Raw genomic sequence first — 22,162 nt, 5'->3', positions numbered from 1 at the left:
AGAAACAAGACAAAAACATTCTCAAATCATTTTTTGCAGTGCACCATTCAAGGATAAACACCTTTATATGATTAAAAGACGTTTGAGCGACAACTCAACAAGGACTGTTGTTAAAATACATGAACTTAGTCAGGGCAAATAAACCACTGTAAATCTTTATTTCAGCACTCGAATTATTGAAGCAGCTGACGGGCTAAACGCGAGGTGTTTCTCCGTCTTGAAATAGGCTGTTACAGTCATGTCAGATACATGTACGAGTTGAACGCACATGAACGCCACCACAAAGTCGTTATTACGAGCGGAAACTTGAAATTTTCTTTAAGCCCGAGTTTCCGATTTGGCGGCGTGTCCGTGAAAAACGTGTCGGATGCAATGGACGCAGCCAAAGACCATATGCAGTGTCGGTAAAGTTGTCGAAATTAATAAAATGAAAACTATATAAGTTACATAGCCTACACACAATATTATTATATAATTATAATAGAATATATTATTATTCAGTTTACATCACCTTCATAAATGAAATAAAACGGAAAAAAGAAAAAAACACACTGATGCACATTCTTCATTCGGTCATAAGTTGCTTGCCGTTAGCTTGTTCCTACACGTTTTACGTAGCCTCTGGAAATATGGACATTTGCCTGCAGCGTCTAAAAGTTATCCTTCAGGAGTGAGATTGGTTGGTTGAGGGAAAGGACATTAAGGTAAGCCAATCAGAGGCAGAGTAGGGCGGGTCCATTCCTTTGCCAACAGGGGAAAAAAACGCTACAGGTGACGTGACACATGACACGCAGATACGACCCCCCCCCCCCCCCCCATTACATTTTTTTTTCAGATCTACACGATTCACGTGAATTACCTATTTCAAGGTGAAAACGGCGAATTTCGCCGAAAGGTGACAAGTTTGCACCCCTGATAAAAGAACCTTACACTCACTTCTTCTGTAGGTGAAGCTGAATCACGAATGATTCGCGCGAACATAAACGCATTTATGTAGATCAGGGTGCATTCCCTTCAGAAACAAAGGTAATCCTCTGCGTCTTCAGCGGCTCAGATGTCAGGAGTAAATGACGACTGCTATGTTCATTATTACATCCAACAACAGAACGCCTCAATTGCTTAGGAGACATTCTTGTCTACATCTGCTTCGGCGGTGAAACAATGGTGGACTGATGACAGCTCACTCAGGGCGGGTCTAAGGTAAAACACCAGTGTCAATCAACAGTTGTGGGAGGGGCCTGGGTCTGTGTGACATCACACAGCCAAGAATATGAGATCAGTTTGATATGAGAAAGGAGTTATCATTTATTAGGATTTTAAAAAAAAAAACTGGGTGGATTTTTATCATTATAGGGTGGTTGTGTACAAACATTGCCAACACACATTTCAGTTCAAACATGTAAAAGTGAATGTCGCATCCGATGACCCCTTTATGACGTGAGACATAAATGAACATACGGGCCACGGCGCTGATCAGATGCACTGGGTATTTCTGAAGCTGATTTAGAAGGTAGTCTAATTCAAAGGTCGACACGGCTGTTTAACAGATCATTTGAGATCTACAGCACCAATGACACTTTCCCATTCTCCTGATGAAGCGCGTGTGTAACTGCAAACAGCATGTTTCCAGTGAAACCGATCGTACCTTCAAGGAAGCCGCTGCAGAGGAACCAATGTGATAATGAGCTGCAACTCATCACTGCTTACAAAGCTGTTTGCATGATGTGTTTAGGTATGCAATATTCTGCAAGTTTTAGAAGTAAAACACATACTGGATTGATTTATCGGTCTCAGTGGACACATCATAGACTGGACCACAATGAAGCCAGCTGACCAGTATAAAGTCTGAGATCGAGGAAAGGCACATTTACATGTGATTTCCAAACAAATGCTGAAAGAAAATGGAATACAAGCTGAAAAACTGTCTTTCATAAACCTAAGCTACTGGTGTTGGAATAGCTGGAGGTGCTGGTGAACCTCTCATTTAAAGGCCAAACAGACTGCTGGGAAAACAACACCAGTCGTTTGAGCGCACGGCTCTGAATGTGGTGAGTGTGGACTGAACGAGAGCCTTTCAGTGGGAAGTTACGCAACAGGCGTGTAGGAAGATGAGGTCAGTCAGAAGAGGCCAACACAAGCGCTTCATAGTCCAGATGGGACACCAGATGGGACGGAGACCCTCGAATCAGCCCCAAAGGCCATAACTGTGTCAGAGACCAATCCACAAATAGGCCACTGATGGTCAGCGAGCATCTCGAAGGTCCAAACGTGAGTTCAGCTCCAATCCCGCAGGTCTCTTTTCCTCTTTGAGTCTGAACCGTCATCGGTGTGAGCACTAGCAGCAGCTGTAGCTAGTTAAGCGCTGGGATTTACCACAAAAACACCTCCGCAGACACATCGCTGCGAAGGAGAAGAATGCTCTCTGAAGATCATTTATTTGGAGACTAGCAGCAATGAGAAATGCATCACGCAATAATAAGCGAGCAGGAGCATGCAAACATAACAATGGCAGTTCCCAGCAGTGTGGAATTGTATGCCAAACCACCCCACACCACCTTTTCTAGCAGACTTGAGTGCAGTTTGCTGTTAAGGAACAGGCTGACCGTCCAATCACAGCGCTCCATTCCTCACCAACTGCATTTATTTCCAGCTTCTTTTAGCTGTCAGTGTGTTTGTGTTGAAAGCTGAGATTATTCACTCATCTCACTCCCACTGATGCTAGCAGGCGTTCGCTACACTGTAACGCTAACCAGGAGCATTCAGGTTTGTACTGCATATGACTCACCATCAATGGGTAGGCGGTCAGTTTTTAATACTCTTAGGACAGGACTGATTTAGCCAACGCTCCACTGAAGGGAAAATACAACAGCACTGGTGTAATGAACAGATCATCATCACTTCTGCGATGTGATTAATTCATTCATTTGCAGAACGAGAGCAGGACAACATACACTTTGACCCATTAAATAAAGGCATGTTTCACAAACGCTTTATCAACCTGGTCATGTGAAGTGCCTTGAAGATCAAACTTACATTTTACGCATTTCTTTACATGTATTCATTTGACAGATACTTCTATCCAAAGCGACATACACTGCATTCAAGAAATCAAGCCATGACCTTGCCATTGCTAGCACCAAATCTCTATCAAATCTGCATCATGTAATAATGTGTCTTTTGGAGCAACCTGGCTGTTGAAAATGAAGGAAATAAATCAATAAATAAATATAAATATATAAAATAAATATATATATATATATATATATATATATATATATATATGTTTTTTTCCGCCTTCATTTAAATTTTTCTGAATTCCTTTTTAATGGTTAAATTACATTTTATTAATCAGAAAGCATGTCTAATTAATGCAAATCATGAAACATACAATTTAACATAAATTTATTAAAAGTTTAATAAAAAATTTAATTTTTAGAGCCCTGTGCAATGTTTTATTTTTGTCATGTTCTGTTTTATTGTTGCCAAAGTCTGTGCATGTGGTCACACTTTATTTTAAGGTCCTGTTTTCGCTATTAACAAACCATTAACTACGACTTTTGCCTGAATAAACTCCTAATTTGCTTCTTATTAATAGTTAGTAAGGTAGTTGTTAAGTTTAGGTATTAGGCAGGATGCGGAATGTAGAATATGCTCATAGAATATGTGCTTTAAGCACTAATAAACAGCCAATATGTTAATAATAGTCACACTAATAAGCAACTAGTTAATAGTAAGAATCGGTCCCTATACTAAAGTGTTACCCTGCATGTTTAATTGTTTGAATGCATAAAACAACTTACTTTATTAAAATAAATTTTTACAATAGTCCTATGAAATTTTTTTGTTGTTGTTTTTTTCCCCAGAAATGTAAAATTTTTTCTGGTTATTAAATGTAGGGTTGTTCTGATTCCGATACTAGTATCGGAAATCCCACCGATACCACAAAAAATTCTGGCATCGGTATCGGCGAGTACTTGAACCCAGAGAGAGAGAGTCTTAAATGTAGCGCGTCAATTCTGCATGGTATGTAAACTATATAATAATAATAATAATAATAATAAAAATAATATGTATTCATACATGGTTACCAAGTTTTAATTCTAATTACTAAAGTTCTATCATTAAATAATACTCGATTATCATAATACATCTATAATGCTTGACTGACTGATGTTAAGTGTGTACTTTTAGATATTTAAAAAGCGGTGGCATTTTCCAAACATTATTTTTTGTTTACTCGCCAGACTTATGAAGCACACCATAAAATAATTGTATCAATTCACACAGGGCTAGTAGTACATACAGCTGTATAACCAGATACACACCCAGGTATCGGATCAGTACTCTGTAGGGCTGCAACAAACGATTATTTTGATAATCGATTAATTTAACGATTATTAGAACGATTAATCGACTAATCACCGATTATTCCACTGATTAATCGGTAGACTTCGACTGATTATTCAGCTTTTGCAATTAGTTAAAATATTAAGTTATACATATTCTAACATAAATAAAGGTCACTTCAGCTTTAGAAAAGCATATTATGTGATTACATTTATTATACAATTAACTGGTAACACTTTACAATAAGGTTCATTGGTTAACATTAGTTAACATGAACTAACGAACAATACTTCTACAGCATTTATTAATCTTAGTTAATGTTAATTTCAGCATTTACTAATGCATTTATAAAAATCACAAGTTGCGTTTTTTAACATTGGTAAATGCACTGTGAACTAACATGAACAAACAATGAATAACTATTTTTATTAACCAACATTAGCAAAGATTAATACATTACAATAAGGTATCATTTGTTAACATTAGTTAAAGTGTTACCAATTCATTATACAAATAGATGTATTTGGCACACAAAATGAGATGACAGACAGAGACACTCTCTCACCATTTAATTAGCTACATGGAAAAGTAACACATCATTCTGCCTAACATCTCCTTTTGTAAGTGCTAAGAATCAAAATAAAAGGTAAGTGATGAGATTCTTTGGATAAACTATTTTATTCAAAACATAATGTCTTAAAATAGCCTACCTTTTAGGGTTATGATAACCAAAACAGTCCTGAGCTAGATCAAGCTTTGATCTCTGTAAAACAAACTATCACTTTGATTAAATATTTTTTTCCCCACTAATAAAAACATTTTATCATTAGCTAGCTCCACACTGGAGAGCTGCTTTATTTCAGAAAATCAAGATGTAATTCTAACTGAAATCGACACTGACTCTGGTTTTTCTTGTTTAATACCGTAAAGCTGCTTGATTTAAGGCTATCTATTGCATAAAGTACTATATAAATAAACATGATGTGACCAGACTTTACTTGAGTACTGAACTGCAGAGCTCATGCAAACATCCACATCGTTGTAATCACATGCATTTTTAACTGCTGCTTTCACACTGCTGTCAGTTTTTGTTGTGTTTATTTTGTTACTGAGAGGAAAGCGTGCAATATATATTTACATATTCATCAAACGCCGCTCAGGTTCGGGTGTGTCTTCTCTTGAATTGCATCCAGGAGGGCTGAATTACATTCTTGCGCTACAGCGCCACACTGGTCGAACCGCAGTATTGCAGGCTCTTGCATTAGGTCACGTGAGATCAAACGATTACTCGACAACAAAAATATTTGTCGATAATTTTTGTCGACGTTGTCGATAATGTCGACTAATTGTTTCAGCCCTAGTACTCTGTATCGGCTGATACCCTGAGCCTAGGTATCGGAATCGGGAAGGGAAAAAGGGTATCGGAACATCTCTAATTAAATGAAGCCATAAACATTCATTTAATTTATCTTTTAATCAAATGAAAATTAAACTATGTTTTTGTCAAACAAAGAGGGTTTACTATTAAAATTAAAACATGGAAGTAATAGAGTGATTATTCTTTAAAAATAAAGTTTTAATTTATTATGAGTAGTAGTAGTAGTAGTATTACATACATTCTACTGCACAATAATGTATTTCTGTCACAATTTCTTCAAGTAAACTGAATTTTTATTTTGACGGTTTTCTGTTTGTATTTGGTATGGTGCTAGTTTTTCTCAAATTAAAGGATAAAATGTTCATGAAGTGTCTCTCAGAGCAGTTCTGGAGATGTTGTTCATGTATTTATGTCCTTGTTTAGTGAGACGTCACACGCTTCAGTGTGTGTGTAGTAAACGAAACCCCGCGTCTGCATCATTCACTCACACAGAGACACGCAGAACACACAGGAGTCATTTAAATAGTCTTTTTGCAGCTTAACATTTACAGATACTAGTCCATATCGCGATTTGATATGTGTAATGACCTACTTTTGATTAATTCTAGGGCTGCCACTAACGACTATTTTTATTTCGATTAATCTATCGACTAATTTATCGATTAATACTTTTTTAATATAAAATCAATTAATTGGAGATGCTTTTGATTATTAAAAGAAAGAGTATAGAAAAATTAAAATGGATAAAAACTGAATTTGGAAATAAAACTGATTTCGTAGGGCCCTATAATTATAATTTTTTTTTTTTGTGTGGTAATAAAAATAGATTTAAGTGAACAATAGCTTTTAAAATGACTTAAAATACATATATAATAGCAATGATGCAATAATAATTAGTTCAAATAAAGTATCAAAAGCAAGAAATCATATGGTTTTATTGAACAAAACTGTTAAAATACATAAAGTATTATAAACAATAGAGCTAATGTACATTACGCATAACAACAAATGCCTGCAGGGGGCACCAACTGATGATTGTTTTTACACATTACTGCGCGATCTAATCTTTGTTTAATATTGACCAAGAACCATTTAATTCAAATGTCCACTTAATCTTTAATAATTGGCCATTTCTTTAGGACAGTAATGCTATAGCCACTGTAATTAAATAAATACGTGGACATCAAAACCTGTAAACTCAGAGTGAGGGTTTGAGATTTTACTTTGAAATTGCGATGTATTCTCCTGTGTTTGCGTAGATTTATAAATTATTTACCTTACAAATCTGATGAAATGAGACGTGCCACACATGTAAATAAGTTTCTGTGGAGCTACTGTGAACGGAGCCGCTGTGTGATGCATGTACTTAACCTACACACATGTAAATAATTAAAGCGCATATACTGTATTAGAACTGCATCGCATATAATTATTTTATTAAATCATAGCATTTGTCAATTCACAATTATGCTTAATTATGATTTTTAAATGGGTTTAATATATCATGCAGCCTTGGAAAATAGTCTAATAATGTGTTTTATGTAGGGCTGCAACAACGAATCGATTAAATCGATAAAATCGATTACTAAAAGCGTTGGCAACGAATTTCATAATCGATTCGTTGTGTCGCGACGCCGGAGACGTTTGATTATTTAAAAAAAAACTTTAGTTGAGCGGAGCGGAGTGAACACACTCGGTCTCTCTCACAAGCACGGATGGTAGCAGAGTTTGGCGCCTCATAAATAAAAAAAAAGTAAAAAAACATTAAAAAAACGAGCGGAGGTAGAGGAAAGATACATGGCGGAGGCAGAGAAATCCGTCACCCAAGTCATCCAAGGTGTGGGAGCAGGGCGGCATTTGCGTATGGCAGTTGCCATACCCTAGCCCAGTCAGGTGCTGTGAAAAATTATCCAAACTTGAGTCGCTTATAATTCGTTTTATTATTTTAAATCAGAGAGTTTTAAAAATAGTAAACCAATGATAAGCATTAAAATAACTTGTCAGTAAAACCGTAACGCCATTGGATCATCGAGCTCTCAGCGAGACCTCGCACCTTCACCCGCCTCCGTTCAGATTGACGCGCGCACAGCCTGGAGAAGATGAGATCTCTGCTTTTTCGCAATGCAAGGGTGAATAAATAATTGGTGTTTGAATAGTACAGCGTTTTCTTTACTCAAACACTATGTCAGTAAAGGATAATGTTTTTGTGTGTTTGAAGAGTGGAGAAGAATTAGTTATTTGCTGTCTATATCGTTTTAAATATCCTGTGCATTATGTGCATAAGCGCTTAATTTGAGATTTTGGCCAAGTGTATTAAACACAAGAAAAATTAAGCGCCCATATAGCTACAATCAAAGTTATATAACCTGTAAAAGTTGATGAAAGCATAATGCACTTGCTGCTTCAGATAACAGTTACAGCCGTTCTAACGACAGACAAAACACTCCATCTCCGTCATTCTCTGGTCAAAAACATTATTAACTCCATTTGAGCTTGATTTTCATATAATGTTAAGTGCAGGTGTCTGATACAATACCAACGCTAACGACGCAGCGTTGTTAAATTATTTAATTTTTTGCACTTTCCCCCCCCCCAAAAAGTCTATATATTTGGCAGATGTAAAGCATACATGTGTATGTTTTTTGTGTTAGTCCATTTTTATTTTATTTTATTATTATTATAACAGCTCAGGGATGTTCAAGGAGCAACATGTTTGTGCACTTTCTAAAGATTTTAGTTCTGTTTTTGAATAAAGGGTTGGAAATGAATGCTTTTCTTTTTTTTCTTTTTTTAATCCGATTCATTGATTAATCGAAAAAATAATCGACAGATTAATCGATTATTAAAATAATCGTTAGTTGCAGCCCTAGTTTTATGTATTTTGCTGGTTAGTCGATGCGAGCAAAATGAAAAATCTTTTTAAAAATCGACTAGTCGACTAGATCGATGAATCGCAACAGCCCTAATTAATGCATCCAAAGCTTCCGTGACATTCTGCGTTACACAGTAAATTCAGATTTTATGATGACTGGATTCCGCATTTTCCACACTGCGGAAATCATAGGGTTCTAATTTTGGAAGAATGTGCTTGGCATTCTTCACGCAAAACATGAAAGGGGAATAATCACCAGACAACATCTTAGCCAGCGTGAAGAGCGTGGAGTCATTGAAGTCGTGAAGCCCTATAATTTTACTAATCGTGCAATAAAGTTAATTGAAAAGTAGTGGTGAGGTCAATGTTCACCTTACGTAAATGGCTGTCTTGCGCATGTTTCTGCTGTGTGAGTGGAGATGATGACTTCCTACACAACACAGCTGCACTGGGACGCAGTCTGAGGACAGCACAGAAAGAGAGTGGGCTCGTGTCAGAGGTGAAAGCTCAGCGTGTCACCTGATGGCCGTGGAGCGTGTACAGCAGTCGGCCCTCCAGCAGGTCCAGGATCTTCAGCGTGGAGTCACTGGAGGCCGTGATCAGGTAGTTTCCAGACGGATGGAAGGACAGGCTGTTCACCGTCGCACTGTGAACTGAAAGAGCACAATCATTACTCACTAGGGCTGTGCAATTAATCGAAATAAGGTTCTGATTTCCATTTCTGCCTCCAATGATTATGAAAATACAGTAATCGAGATAAAATGATTATTGCGCCCCATTTTGCGCTCTTTCCAGCGGTGCGCTTTTCCTCCGTAAAAGCCCAATTTCACGTGCAAATCAGTAAAATCATGTAACGTGACTTTTGCAAAATGGGACGTGCTTCATTTATTAAAGTTGACTAGATTTATTCATGTTTTTAAAAGCACAAACGAGAACTTGCGCTGTTCCTTGGGAGGATTTGCGCTCAGAGACGGAACAGAAGACGGACATGTGAAGCAGAGGTCTGCACGGGACTGTTTTTTTACTCCCGCGAGGTTATATTCCGCACACACCCGCTCCCGTGATATATTCACTCTTCGTTCACAAACTGTCTACTTAGACTAATTTTCTTCCCGACCTGACCCATCCCAATAAATTTAGATCTCGTTTCCAGAATCTCACATTTAAATTTCCACTACTAAGAGAGAAATAGGCTAGCAAATAAATGTGTAGTCTGCACAAAACTGTATTTGTAATTTTATTCGTCTTACATTTAATTCGTTTAACATTTTGCTGTCAACAGTAGGAAAATGTGTCACAGAGAAAATTAAAATGTAGGTTGTAGCCTATTTATTTTTATTCGTCTTCTCAAAATACAAAATTCGTTTAACATTTTGCAGTTAACACAGTAGGAAGTGTCGCAGAGAAAAATAAATAAATAGGCTACGACATCTGTCATTTAAAATTATAGGCTAAGCAAAATATGAACAAAACACAGTTGAACGTCGTTCAAGGACAGCGCATCCACACTTTGCTCCATCCTTATTCTGCCCTGTCACTCATCGACAGCCTGCCTGTTCTGTCTGAGGGCCGTATATTCACCACCGGTAGGCTACAGCCTGCTCTGAACACCATTATGCACATTCTGCGCACAGACCCCGCAAATAAAATGCATGACTCAAAAAGTAGTGGTCCGTACGTGCAGTACGTGCATAACAGTCCTGAGTGCAGGCTGTACCGCTGTTCAATAAGAATAAAGCGCTGATATGCTGCTCTGAAAGGACATTGGGAACGGGATATTGTTAGACTGCCCACTCCCGTTCAAACTACACCAGAGTTACTAACCGCTACCGCCTTTTATTCGGAAATTTAATCCCGCATCGCAAGAAATCTGGTCGGGTCTCACGGCTGCCGCGGGAGAGCCGCGGGAATGCAGACCTCTAATGTAAAGTCAAGCTCAAAATGTAAATACAAAATATAAATACACATCAAATACATGCAAAATTTTGTCAAAATGTGGCGCTTAGTGATTATTCACGTAAAAGAGTTAAGAATGAAAATACATGCATCACAGTAAATTGTATACGTGCGGCACTTAAAATATAATATTCCTAATAAAAATAATAATATTCCTTCTGCGACTGTGTGCTTAATATTAATCAAACAAGAAAATCACTCACTGCTCTCACTGTTTTATGATTTTTTTCTGCTTGTTTTTGTATACTGGCTGCCTCACATGATTTTGATTTAAACGACAATGTTTTCCAAGCATTAATAAGCAAGTGAAAAAAACTTTTCAATATATTTTCTGAACTAGAAATAATAAATTCTCGAAAAGGTTAGGTTTATTAATTCTTTAAATGTTTTCTTTTTTTACTATGATATCTGAGCAGTTGCATGACCCTGACGTATTTCACTTTACACTCCCTAAAAATATCAATATGAATTTTAATTAAAAACATGTTAATTACAGAAAAGGTGTACTGATTGTATGTGTGAACTGTAATTATGTGTTTTTGGATGAATGAAGAGATCCACACAATAGACCTGTGATTGTGTGCAGACGTTCTCGTGAACTTGAAGTGAGCAAATGCAGCAACCGCAGAAGAAACATGAGCGCTGTGAGCTGAAGTCTTACGATCCTCTCTCAAACACTCGGAGCTGAGCAGGCCTCTCTCTGAGGACAGCCTTTGCTCGTCATGACGTCAGCCTCATGAATGGACGCTGGATATGAGCGAGCACAACACGCCCCCAGCAGACTAATGCAGAAACTACAGCTCCACACAGTATCAGCTGCTGCAGACTCACTGTGAGAGTCGATGCACACTGTTTTGAGTCCACGAGTATGCACACATTTAAAAACAAAAACCTGTCTACACTTATGTGCTCTGAATGCATTATGCATTACTTGATCATGTTGAATCATGACATGCATTACTTTTGTAAATGTACATGCTGCTTATTGCGTGTGTTGCCCTGCAGCATGTGCTCCAGATGTGAATGATTCCTTTTATTATACGCTATTATATGCAAAAGTATATTAATTTTTTAAAGCTACGCAACTTGAAAAGTGCTGCATAAAACATGGTCACATATTAACAGCCACTTTCATGAATAGTGGACAAAACAGGGCCTGAACCTCTTGATCTACACGGTTATTAACAATGGTAACACTTAGTAATAACAACTTTCATTAATAAATCACTAATAAACATTATATAATGCTTAACAGTTCATTAGTTATTAAATATGAGATAATGTGCTTGTTAATGTTTACAACTAAACTTATTAAATATGTCATTAAACTTTCAATTCATATGATCATGCACTTTTTAAAAATCTACAAATGATTTTAGCAGATGTTATAACGTGATTAAAAGCTTATTTGTTAATATACTTTTGAATGCTAACAAATGTCATTAAACTTTGGTTCATAATTATCTAATTTGTGTTGACGTCTACTATTTTCACATCTTGACAAAATTAACATTTATTAATTGTTCATGTTTTTGCAGAACTCAATCTAAAGTTGAGACTTTTAATAATCATTATTACCTTAATGAGCAATCATCTCGATGGCAAAAAGTGTCCTGAATGACCTGATGCTCACACCTAATGTTGATTTCATTTAGTTAATAGACGGTAACTGATCAAAAAAATCTATTTATGACATTAAGACACTGAAATATTTTAATATTCAAATGTATTTTTTTAAATGCTTTGCATTGTGCAAAATTATAAAAAATTATTACTGATGCTTTGTTTTCTATTGGCATGTCTCCTTGTTTACATTTGGAGCAATGATGTGAACACGAGTTCCATAAACAACTCCAGGAAAGCCCACAATCCTCATAAAAGTGGCTTGTTTTTGCAATATGGTTTGGCGGTCAGTTGGAAAGTCAATAAACTGCCATATAATAGTGGCCAAAAGTGATGTCTGGCCTAGGAAATTTGACATCTTTACCCTTAATTAAAAGAAAATAAAAATAAAATGTGCAAGATTTTTTGTAAGCATATTGCATAGTTGCTTAGAGTCAGTCGTTTTATTTGTGATAATAATGCAATGAAACATGCCAAATTGTGCGGTCATCATTTTTGGCCATGCTGTCATACAAATAAATTTTGAACGCATGCAAAAACAAGAGGACCAATAAAATGTTAATAACTTACAGTATGTTGTAGTCAGTGTGCCAATTTAGTGATTTTGTCACTAGATTTAGTGACTCCCTCATCCCTGTAAAGACTTTTTCAAAAGCATAGCAACAAAATCAATTTCTTGGACAAACCTTATCTACACTCCGAGACTCTCCCATGACGTCAAAGATGAGTTCACTGATCTAAATAAACATAAATATAGATCAGTGAACTCACTTTTATGAGGTCATCTAGCAACATTAAAGGGATAGTTCACCCAAAAATGGAAACGAAAACGAAACGATCGGTTTGTGCGAGAAACTGAACAGCATTTATATCATTTTTTTACCTCTGATACACCACAATGTCCAACTCTCCTGAGCTCATCCAGCACGTGACGCGTCAACAGCTCTGGAACATAGATGTACGTAGATCCTTACGTTTCGCAGCCCATAGAAACAGTTGCTAATGAGGCATCTATGTATATATATCTATGCGCCAGAGCAGGTTGACGCGTCACACTCCGGATGTTGTGACAGTCGGACATTGTGGTGTATCAGATGTAAAAAATGATATAAATACTGTTCAGTTTCTCGCACAAACCGATTGTTTCGTGTCTTAGGACATCAATGTATCGTCACGAGACGCAAGGTTTAATTTGGTTTTGTCTGTGCATGTTTTTTTCTCTCTCAAAGCCGTGGAGCCCATTGACTGGCATTATATGACTGACAGACTGCAACGGTTTGAGTTAAAAATCTTCGTTTGTGTTCTACTGAAGAAACAAAGTCACCTACATCTTGGATGCCCCGGGGGTAAACAGATAAACATCACATTTTCAACTATCCCTTTAAGTGACCAGTTTTAGCTACTTTCAATTGGTCAGTGTTTTTGTCCTTTGTATTTTAATGGTTTAAGTGAAATGTGGGGTCATATAAAAAAATAAATAAATAAAAAATCCATACATCACTTTTGGCCACTGTTGTGTTTGGTGGGGTTAGTGCCCTGCTTACAGTGTCATCACCGGTGCATTGCTGCATTTTTCCAGCCAAAAAAAAATTTAATTACTACTTTCATTTCTGCAGTTGACTTGTTGAGTGGAAGAGGTTATTAAATTTCTTACTTTGTCAGTTACAAAAAAAAACTGATTGATCTTGACAATCAAGTTTGTATCGTTTTATCAATTCCATATCAACATATAACTCCAATATGTCATATCTTTATTGTGAAGTGTTTATCTCCTCCTCTTTGCTGCAATCTTGTTACGCCTAACTAGGTTAGGAGACCTCTCCAGCTCTCTTAAATAATTTAGGAGCTGAGAGCTAGTCTTAACACTTAGGAACCTTTATGAATCACTCTTAAGGCCCTTTCACACAGGACGCGGCAGTCTAGTTCATTTTCAATGGGAGACATGTGACAAGCGGCAAAACGCGGGGGGTTTTGCTGGCGGTGCGGAGGCGGAGCGCAAGCGGTACTCGTGCACCCAAAATCCACTGCGCATCGTGTCGGTTTCAACCAATCAGAGAACTGATATTATTAAAAACCACTGGTAATATTTCACTGAGCTCATGTCCGGAGTGTTGAAAACATGATGAAGATCGCTGTAAATCCTACTGGAATTCCCGGAGTTGTTGTGTGATCCATCAAAATCTCAGAGATATAACATTAAATTGAAAATTTTTTTTTTAAAATCCAGAGTGTGATCGAGTGTACGGAGTTTGTTAATGAAAACACTAGTAGACGCTCCCATAAAATGATAAATAGCAAATAACACTAACACAAAACTTACATTGTTTCATTTATTTAGTGTAGGAAATACAAATGTGATTTGTTGTTTGTAACTATGGTAACGTCCGCCTCAACTGCCGCTGGCCGCGTCCCGTGTGAAAGGGCCTTTATTCTTAATTCTAGGAATAAGAGTAAAATTACGTCATTCTTAGAGTTTTGACACACTTAGGGCTAAAATTTTACTCTGAGCGGCTTTATACATACGGCCCCAGATCTCCGTGTGGAGCTTAAAAATCTGACTGGATTATTACAATTAATGGCAAAATGAATGTTTGGAATGTAAACTGATATTTCCTCCTGACGCACTCCAGCAAGAGATAGAATATGTTGGCATCTGCTGCTGATGTGTGTTGTGCAGTGACCCTCACCTGGGTAGTGCTGCAGGAGTTTGTGTGTGCGAATGTCCCACACCTTCACGGTGTTGTCGGTGCAGGCCGCTGCGATACAGGTGCCGCTGGGGTGGAAGTCAGCGTGACTCACGTATCTGAAACGAGAGCGCAGACGCTGCTGTGACTGTGCTCCAGTGCTGTGCTCAGCTCTGTATCGCGGCCTTCACTCACCCGCCGTGCTCACAGAACGAATGAATGCACTCCCTGCTGTTCTTGTCCCACAGCTTCACCGTCTTATCATCGCTGGCAGACACAATCAGACGGCCATCCGGGGAAAACCTACAGGATTTACAGTGAACTCGTTACGATAGCTCATCTTTAGCCATCACATCATTAACTACTCTGGACCTGTGAGGTTCTGCTGGTTAAACACATTGGTTATACACTTTTCAAATGATTTGTCCACGTTAACTTAAAGTACAAAAGCAAATAATGAATCAAAAAGTGTTGTGAACGCACCTGGCACAGCGCACCCAGTTGATGTGCTGGTTGAGGGAGAAGAGGAACTTCTGCCGGTGAACGGTCCAGACTTTGATGCTTTTGTCATCAGAAGCGGTGAGGAGCGTCTGTCCGTCGCTGGAGAAGCTCACGCTGCGCACGGTTCCCGTATGCGCTCGAAACACCGTCGATTCCCCTTTCCTGACATCCACAGAATCTCTCACGTTACTTCCGTGCATATTCCATTAAAACACACACATACATGACGTCTTCGTTTTCCATCTATAACAAAGCTTTCACCTGTTTCTTAATGTCACGTACATTAGCTTATAAATAATGCTTACAAAAAACATCTAGACTTGAGTAAGACTTTTTTTCCATCATGCATTAAAATAACACAAAAATATTGTGCAGCACGACTGTTTTCAACATTGATAATAATCAGAAATGTTTCTCGAGCAGCAAATCAGTATATTAGAATGATTTCTGAAGATCATGTGACACTGAAGACTGGAGTAATGATGCTGAAAATACAGCTTTTTAAAATTCATTTTAACATTCATATAGAAAACAGCTATTTAGATTATAATAATATTTCAGGTTTTTTACAGTATTTTTGCTCAAATAAATGCAGAATTTTTGAGCAGAAGAGACTTCTTTCAAAAATATTAACAAACATAGCCTGGTTGTGTATATACTGTAGACAAAAGAAAAAAAATATTTCAGATGCACTGGGTCTAAGTAACTGGGCTGGGCAATAAATCGATAACGATAATTATTGCGATATAATAGAAATACTATTACATAAATTAGATAACGGTTCATTATGTAAGGTCTTTACACACCTCTGAAAACATATTCGTGTATATTATATTGCATTTCTGTCAATAGATCCTCCTAAATATTACACACTGCACCTTTAAAACCAGTTGAAACAGTGCTGACAAACAGCAGAAACACTGAGCCAGAAGACTTTCAATCTACAAATCACCATCATTCACCACAGATTTACTGTAGTAACACTAACTGCATCATGCCACTGTGGCAGAAATGTGAGATATTCATATTGACTCTTATTGTATTATTAATGTAGACGTATTAAAGGAGTAATGGAATATAATTACAATATTTTTGTGATTAAGCCATAGCGTTTGTGAATTTATACTAAATGTTTTTAGACTACTGTTTTTCATACAAATACCTAAAAACCATTTGTGTTCCTGGAGCACAAAAGCAGTCATAAGCAGCACAGCTATATTTGTAGCAATAGCCAACAATACATTGTATGGGTCAAAATTATCCATTTTTCTTTTATGCCAAAAATCATTAGGATATTAAGTAAAGATCATGTTCCATGAAGATATTTTGTAAAATTTCTTAACGTAAATGTATAAAAATTTAATTTTTGATTAGTAATATGCATTGCTAAGAGCTTCATTTGGACAACTTTAAAGGTGATTTTCTCAATATTTAGATTTTTTTGCACCCTCAGATTCCAGATTTTGAAATAGTTATATCTCAGACAAATATTGTCCAACAAACCATACATCAATGGAAAGCAGAGTTCATGATATATAAATCTGATGATATATACATCTGAACAAACAAAAAAATATATAAATTCAATTAAAAAAAAATTATCCTAATTACTGGTTTTGTGGTCCAGGGTCACATATAGTTATATTTAAAGCAGTTTAAAACCACAGTTAATGGTCTATAAGATCTATAATGGAAATAAAGATTTGACATTTATCATGATAATTATCGATATCGCCTGATATGAAAAACCTATGATCATTTTTTTGGGCCATATCGCCCAGCCCTATGTCAGGCATTGCTCGTGTGTCTCAGTGTTTTTAATGAGATGAAGCATTAACACCGGACCTCAGTGCTCATGATCGTGTTCATAACTCTGGTGTCTGATGGAGGGCAGCTCTTGGAGAAACATCCTCTATTTCTCACGTCTCTGTAACGTGTAAAGGAGGATGTCTCCATGTGTAAAGTGTCTCAATGCGATCGTGATGAGACACGCTCAGGCTTTCAGACAACATGATTATCAGCTTGTGAAACAGTTATTTCTGTACCAACACCCACATCCAGCATCTCGCTGATTGAGAGAAAAGGCTTATGGGAGCATTAGTCACTGTCAGAACAGAAGGTTTGCTGTCTTAGTTTGAGTATGAAGAGCTTACGAAGCTCTTAGTATGTGTATAGAAACACTACAGAAACAGCTGAATGTACACACATCTGAAGTTGAGGCGCGCTCATCTCTGAGTGTGTTTGAGCCACACGCTCTCATGAAGCATCTGATTCAGTCCGGTGCCTGCAGTATTCAGAGACGCTGCTCAAAGTGACTGTCAGCTCATGGGTGTTGCTGCCATCTAGTGTCACCATTCCCTGAGGAGCCGAACACGGCGTCTGTGACATTAGTTTCCACTGTTTGACCATCCAGTGGACAACAGATCACCGCCAGGACACTTCAGCTTCAAATAACTGTCCAGACAGATCTGGCGTTATTAACAGTCATCAACTAACATACTGGATCATGGGTAGGATGCCATAAACGCTTTTGGGTCATTCTGTGTCACATCAACTTGGCTAAAATACAACAAATATAAATCAAACACCAAAGCCAAAATCTTACATATTATTAATGAATATATACTGAGAAATATACGCTATATGAAAAGTGACCCACATTTGTTTTTCAAACATTGAAAACGGGTCAAATTCAACAATTTGGATATTATGGAGCCAAACTGAGAATATGGGAATGAACCAAACAGGGCTTTAAAATAAAGATATCAACAGGAAGGTTTACTAAGAACCAAAATCTAAAAGCATATTGAAGTATGTTTAATACTAATTGAGTTACAGGCAAACATCGGTAAAATAATATTTATAGTTCTCAGACAGGTATGTTTCGATAGAAGAAAACAAGACTCATTTTAGCTTCAACTTGATTATTTGTTCTTAAGATATTGCTCTTTAAAAGAAGAAAAATATCATCTGTATGCAAAGTGACCCACATTTGGTTTTTGACCACCGAAAGTGTGTACAATTTAACTATTTGAGCCATATTGAGATCTCAATATATCAGAAAATGAACCATTTAGGGCCTAATAATGGTGATACAAAATGAAAAGTTTGCTAAAAACTAAAATGTATTATGATATTAAGATACATTTAATACTTCTTGAGTTACAGGTATGTAAACTTTGGGAAGAAATGCTTGAAAAGTGCTTTTTCCCCATTTCTGAACGATCACCATTGGCACATAATGCAACAAAGAACAGACCAACCAATCAATCTCTGTGTGAAAATAACATCACGATGCCGCACTCTTTCTGAGGTCTTTTTTATCCTCCTGTAATCTGGCTCTGGATCTCAAGCGAAAATTCTCATTTTGATGCTTATTTTGATTACTCGGTACATATACATTCATGCCATTTAACATTTTGGCATACCTGTGCAATTCTTTCAACACAAACAGAAATGATAAAAAAAGAAACTTCGACTTGGACCCATGGTTGAGTTGATACAGAATGACAATTTGTTTTCCGATCATTTTAACTATAGAGACTGAGTCCATTTAGGCCACGCCCACACCGGGGGGGAACAATACAACGCTCTCCATTGACTTTGTATTGCGGGAAACTGCCTCCTTGTCATTTCTGACTTAAAACAGAAAAATGCCTAAAAGCTGCTGCGTGACGAGATGTACAGCAAACAAGCTAAAAAAACCCAGAACTATGTTTTTATAAGCTACCGAACCGTAAAAGCCAGCCTTTAAGGAAACAAAAGTGGATACAGGCAATAAGACATGAAGCATCAGCAGGAAGAATGGGTAAATCGTGGGATCCTGACACTCAGTATGCCTGCGTGTGCAAATATCCAAACGTCAGGTTTATATATTTCTGTAAGCTAAGCTGTAGCATTTTAACAGTATGCAGCTGTAGATGGTGGGACAACAGCTTGTCCCACCATCGTTTTAATTTAAAAAATGAATCAAATAATTGTAGATGTCAATTGTAGTATTTCACATTGGGCCATTCAGTTGGGTCATTTCTCCAACAGAAGGAAGGTAAGGAAAAGAGGCACTGATATAGACCAATAAAATGTAGTTTCTCAGTATATCTGCTCCTCTCAGGTCCACATCGGGTGGTGAAATAATCCTTTGATATGGTTAACAATAATGAATGTTTATGTCGCTGATTACGTTTCCCTCCAGTGGGCGCAGTTCTCAGAGTAATATAACACATTGCGCTGTACTTTTGTGTCCTTAAATGCTCCTTTTTTGGGTCGACAGATTATAAACACATAGTTCTGGATATTTTAGCTTGTTTGCTGTTCACCTCGTCACACAGCAGCTTTAGACATTGTTCTGTTTTTTGTTATAAGTCAGAAATGACAAGGAGGCAGATTCCCGCTGTACAAAGTCAATGGAGAGCAATGGATTGTTTTCCTCTCCGGTGGGCACGGTTTTCAGATTATGACGCGTGTTGCTCTGTCTCTGTTGCTCAATGTAGTTTTAGTGTGAACAGAGGCTGAATGCAGATGGCAGTGAGGTTACAGTATCTGAGCGGACTGATTGTGACTTACACACTGGGCACCCAGAGCCGGACCGTCTTGTCTCTGGACGCAGAGGCCACGAGATGACCGGAGGGAGAGAACTGGACACACGTCACCGCATCCTTGTGTCCCACAAACCTGTAGGCCCTCATCTGAGGCCTGGTGTTCCAGATCATGACACACGCATCCACGGAGCCGCTGGCTGAAACACACACACACACACACACACACACACACACAGATGAAGAGCAAGCAAACACTGCCATCTTACACAGTTACTTCATGTCTTAGCTCTGATATATGTGACCCTGGACCACAAAACCAGTCTTAAGTGTCAATTTTTCGAAATTGAGATGTATACATCATCTGAAAGCTGAATACATAATCTTCCCATTGATGTATGGTTTGTTAGGATCGGACAATATTTGGCTGAGATACAACTATGTGAAAATCTGGAATCTGAGGGTGCAAAAAAAACAAAATATTGAGAAAATCACCTTTAAAGTTATCCAAATTAAGTTCTTAGCAATGCATATTACTAATCAAACATTAAGTTTTTATATATATATATGCTAAGAAATTTACAAAATATCTTCTTGGAACATGATCTTTACTTAATATCCTAATGATTTTTGGCAGAAAAGAAAAATCGATAATTTTGACACTCAGAATGTATTTTATACCCCTGCGACTTAAGACTGGTTTTGTGGTCCAGGGTCACATATTGGGTTTAATGCATAAAGACAGTAAGATGTCATCACTGTAAACTCAGATGTTGGAGAGAAAGACACAGATGTGTAAAACACATTTACCTATTTGCTTCATGTTCGAGCTGAAGTCCAGGCTGGTGACGGCATCTCTGTGACCCTTAAAATGCCTCTCAAGGGTCGGATCATCCTGAACCAAAGACAAACACAACTCACACTGAGATATCAAGCATAATTCTTATTGAATCTTATTATTATGAATTATCTTATTCAATCATATTGAGACTTGTCGTAGCACTTGCATATCATTGCTCCTTTGTTGATTTTGATTGCTTCCACTGTCCTCATTTGTAAGTCGCTTTGGATAATCATAAAAGCATCTGCTACATGTAATATTCCTGTAGTAGTTAATGATATTTTAAGCAGCACTCACCATGACAGAGCTCATGTTCAGACTGATCTAAAGCAATCACACAGAGAGGACTGTACATGTGAACAGAGTCGGTCCATTCATTCACAGCTTTGTTTACATGCTAGCTTCACCCTCAGCGCGCTCAATCTCAAACACAGAAACTCAACAAAACAGCTTCAGACGAACGTAACATACAGCTGAAGTCTCGTTTTGGAGATAAAAGCCGTCAGTTTAACCGCGTGTTTGACGAAACTAACCGGTTGCTAAGGGCTGTCGGTTGGTTGCTATCAGCTTTCGATTTACCCGCCTTAGTTGCCGCGTGCGCGTACGTCGCTCGAGGCCCCGCCCACAAACGTAACGCGACGTCTTAAAGGAGACGCGACCTCTCAAATCTGCAAGTCATGATGAACGGACCGCTTACAGAAGCGACTGTCATCACATTATAAAAGCGAGTTCAAGCAGGGCACGCGGTGCAGAGCGAGGAGAACAGGTTCTTTTCATTGCCGTTAAAGTGAAATAACTGAACATAAACATAGGAGCCTGATAAAAATGCTCAATTTAGAACAAAATTTCAAACAGCACTTAGAGGATTTGGTATCTGAACTCTTGAAATAATAATAATAATAATAATAATGAGTTTACCGGACATGCACGTGGAACTGAGAATTTCAGTTCAGGCTCCTTGTATTCTACTCTTTAAAAAAAATAAAAAATAAAAAAATAATAATATTTAAAAAAATCTCTAATCTTTTTGCATTCTATCTATTTGTTTTTTCTTTTTATTTATTATACAATTAACAAAAAGGCCTCTAACCCAAGCTTGCTCTATTCTTTTTCTATTCTATCTGATTTATTTTTATTTATTATATATTAAAAAAAAAAAAAAAACCCTGCTGCTTGTCATAGCACTTGCATATCGTTGCTCTTTTGTTGATTTTGATTGCTTTTATTGTCCTCATTTGTAAGTCGCTTTGGATAAAATGTATGACTAAATGTAAATTTAATGTAAACTCTGGATTCTATGAACTATATTAAAATTCATTAGGGCAAAGTATCATTTAACAGAATAGCTTTAAATGTTTAGTTCTAATTAATGTTAATTGAAGTAAAATGTGAATTCAATTAGAGCCTGATTAAAGATAAATAGGG

The 22,162-nt window shown here is 37.3% G+C and overlaps 1 protein-coding gene across 1 annotated transcript in view; it reads right to left on the bottom strand.

The window, feature by feature from the left end:
* poc1a (POC1 centriolar protein A) overlaps positions 1-21,345 on the bottom strand; it is a 76,030-nt gene extending 54,685 nt beyond the window's left edge. The window contains exons 1-7 of the mRNA XM_058790907.1: positions 21,035-21,345; positions 20,707-20,791; positions 19,925-20,096; positions 15,344-15,523; positions 15,056-15,163; positions 14,864-14,979; positions 9,117-9,250 (exon numbers count right to left, since the gene is read on the bottom strand). Of these exons, the coding sequence (XP_058646890.1) occupies positions 9,117-9,250; positions 14,864-14,979; positions 15,056-15,163; positions 15,344-15,523; positions 19,925-20,096; positions 20,707-20,791; positions 21,035-21,049 (810 nt within the window). The 5' untranslated portion in view covers positions 21,050-21,345. The remainder of the gene's footprint in view (positions 1-9,116; positions 9,251-14,863; positions 14,980-15,055; positions 15,164-15,343; positions 15,524-19,924; positions 20,097-20,706; positions 20,792-21,034) is intronic.
* Positions 21,346-22,162: the final 817 nt, after the last annotated feature.

Source organism: Onychostoma macrolepis, chromosome 11, assembly GCF_012432095.1.
Source record: "Onychostoma macrolepis isolate SWU-2019 chromosome 11, ASM1243209v1, whole genome shotgun sequence".
Taxonomy (NCBI): Eukaryota; Metazoa; Chordata; class Actinopteri; order Cypriniformes; family Cyprinidae; genus Onychostoma; species Onychostoma macrolepis.
This window is presented reverse-complemented; position numbering and strand designations above follow the sequence as displayed.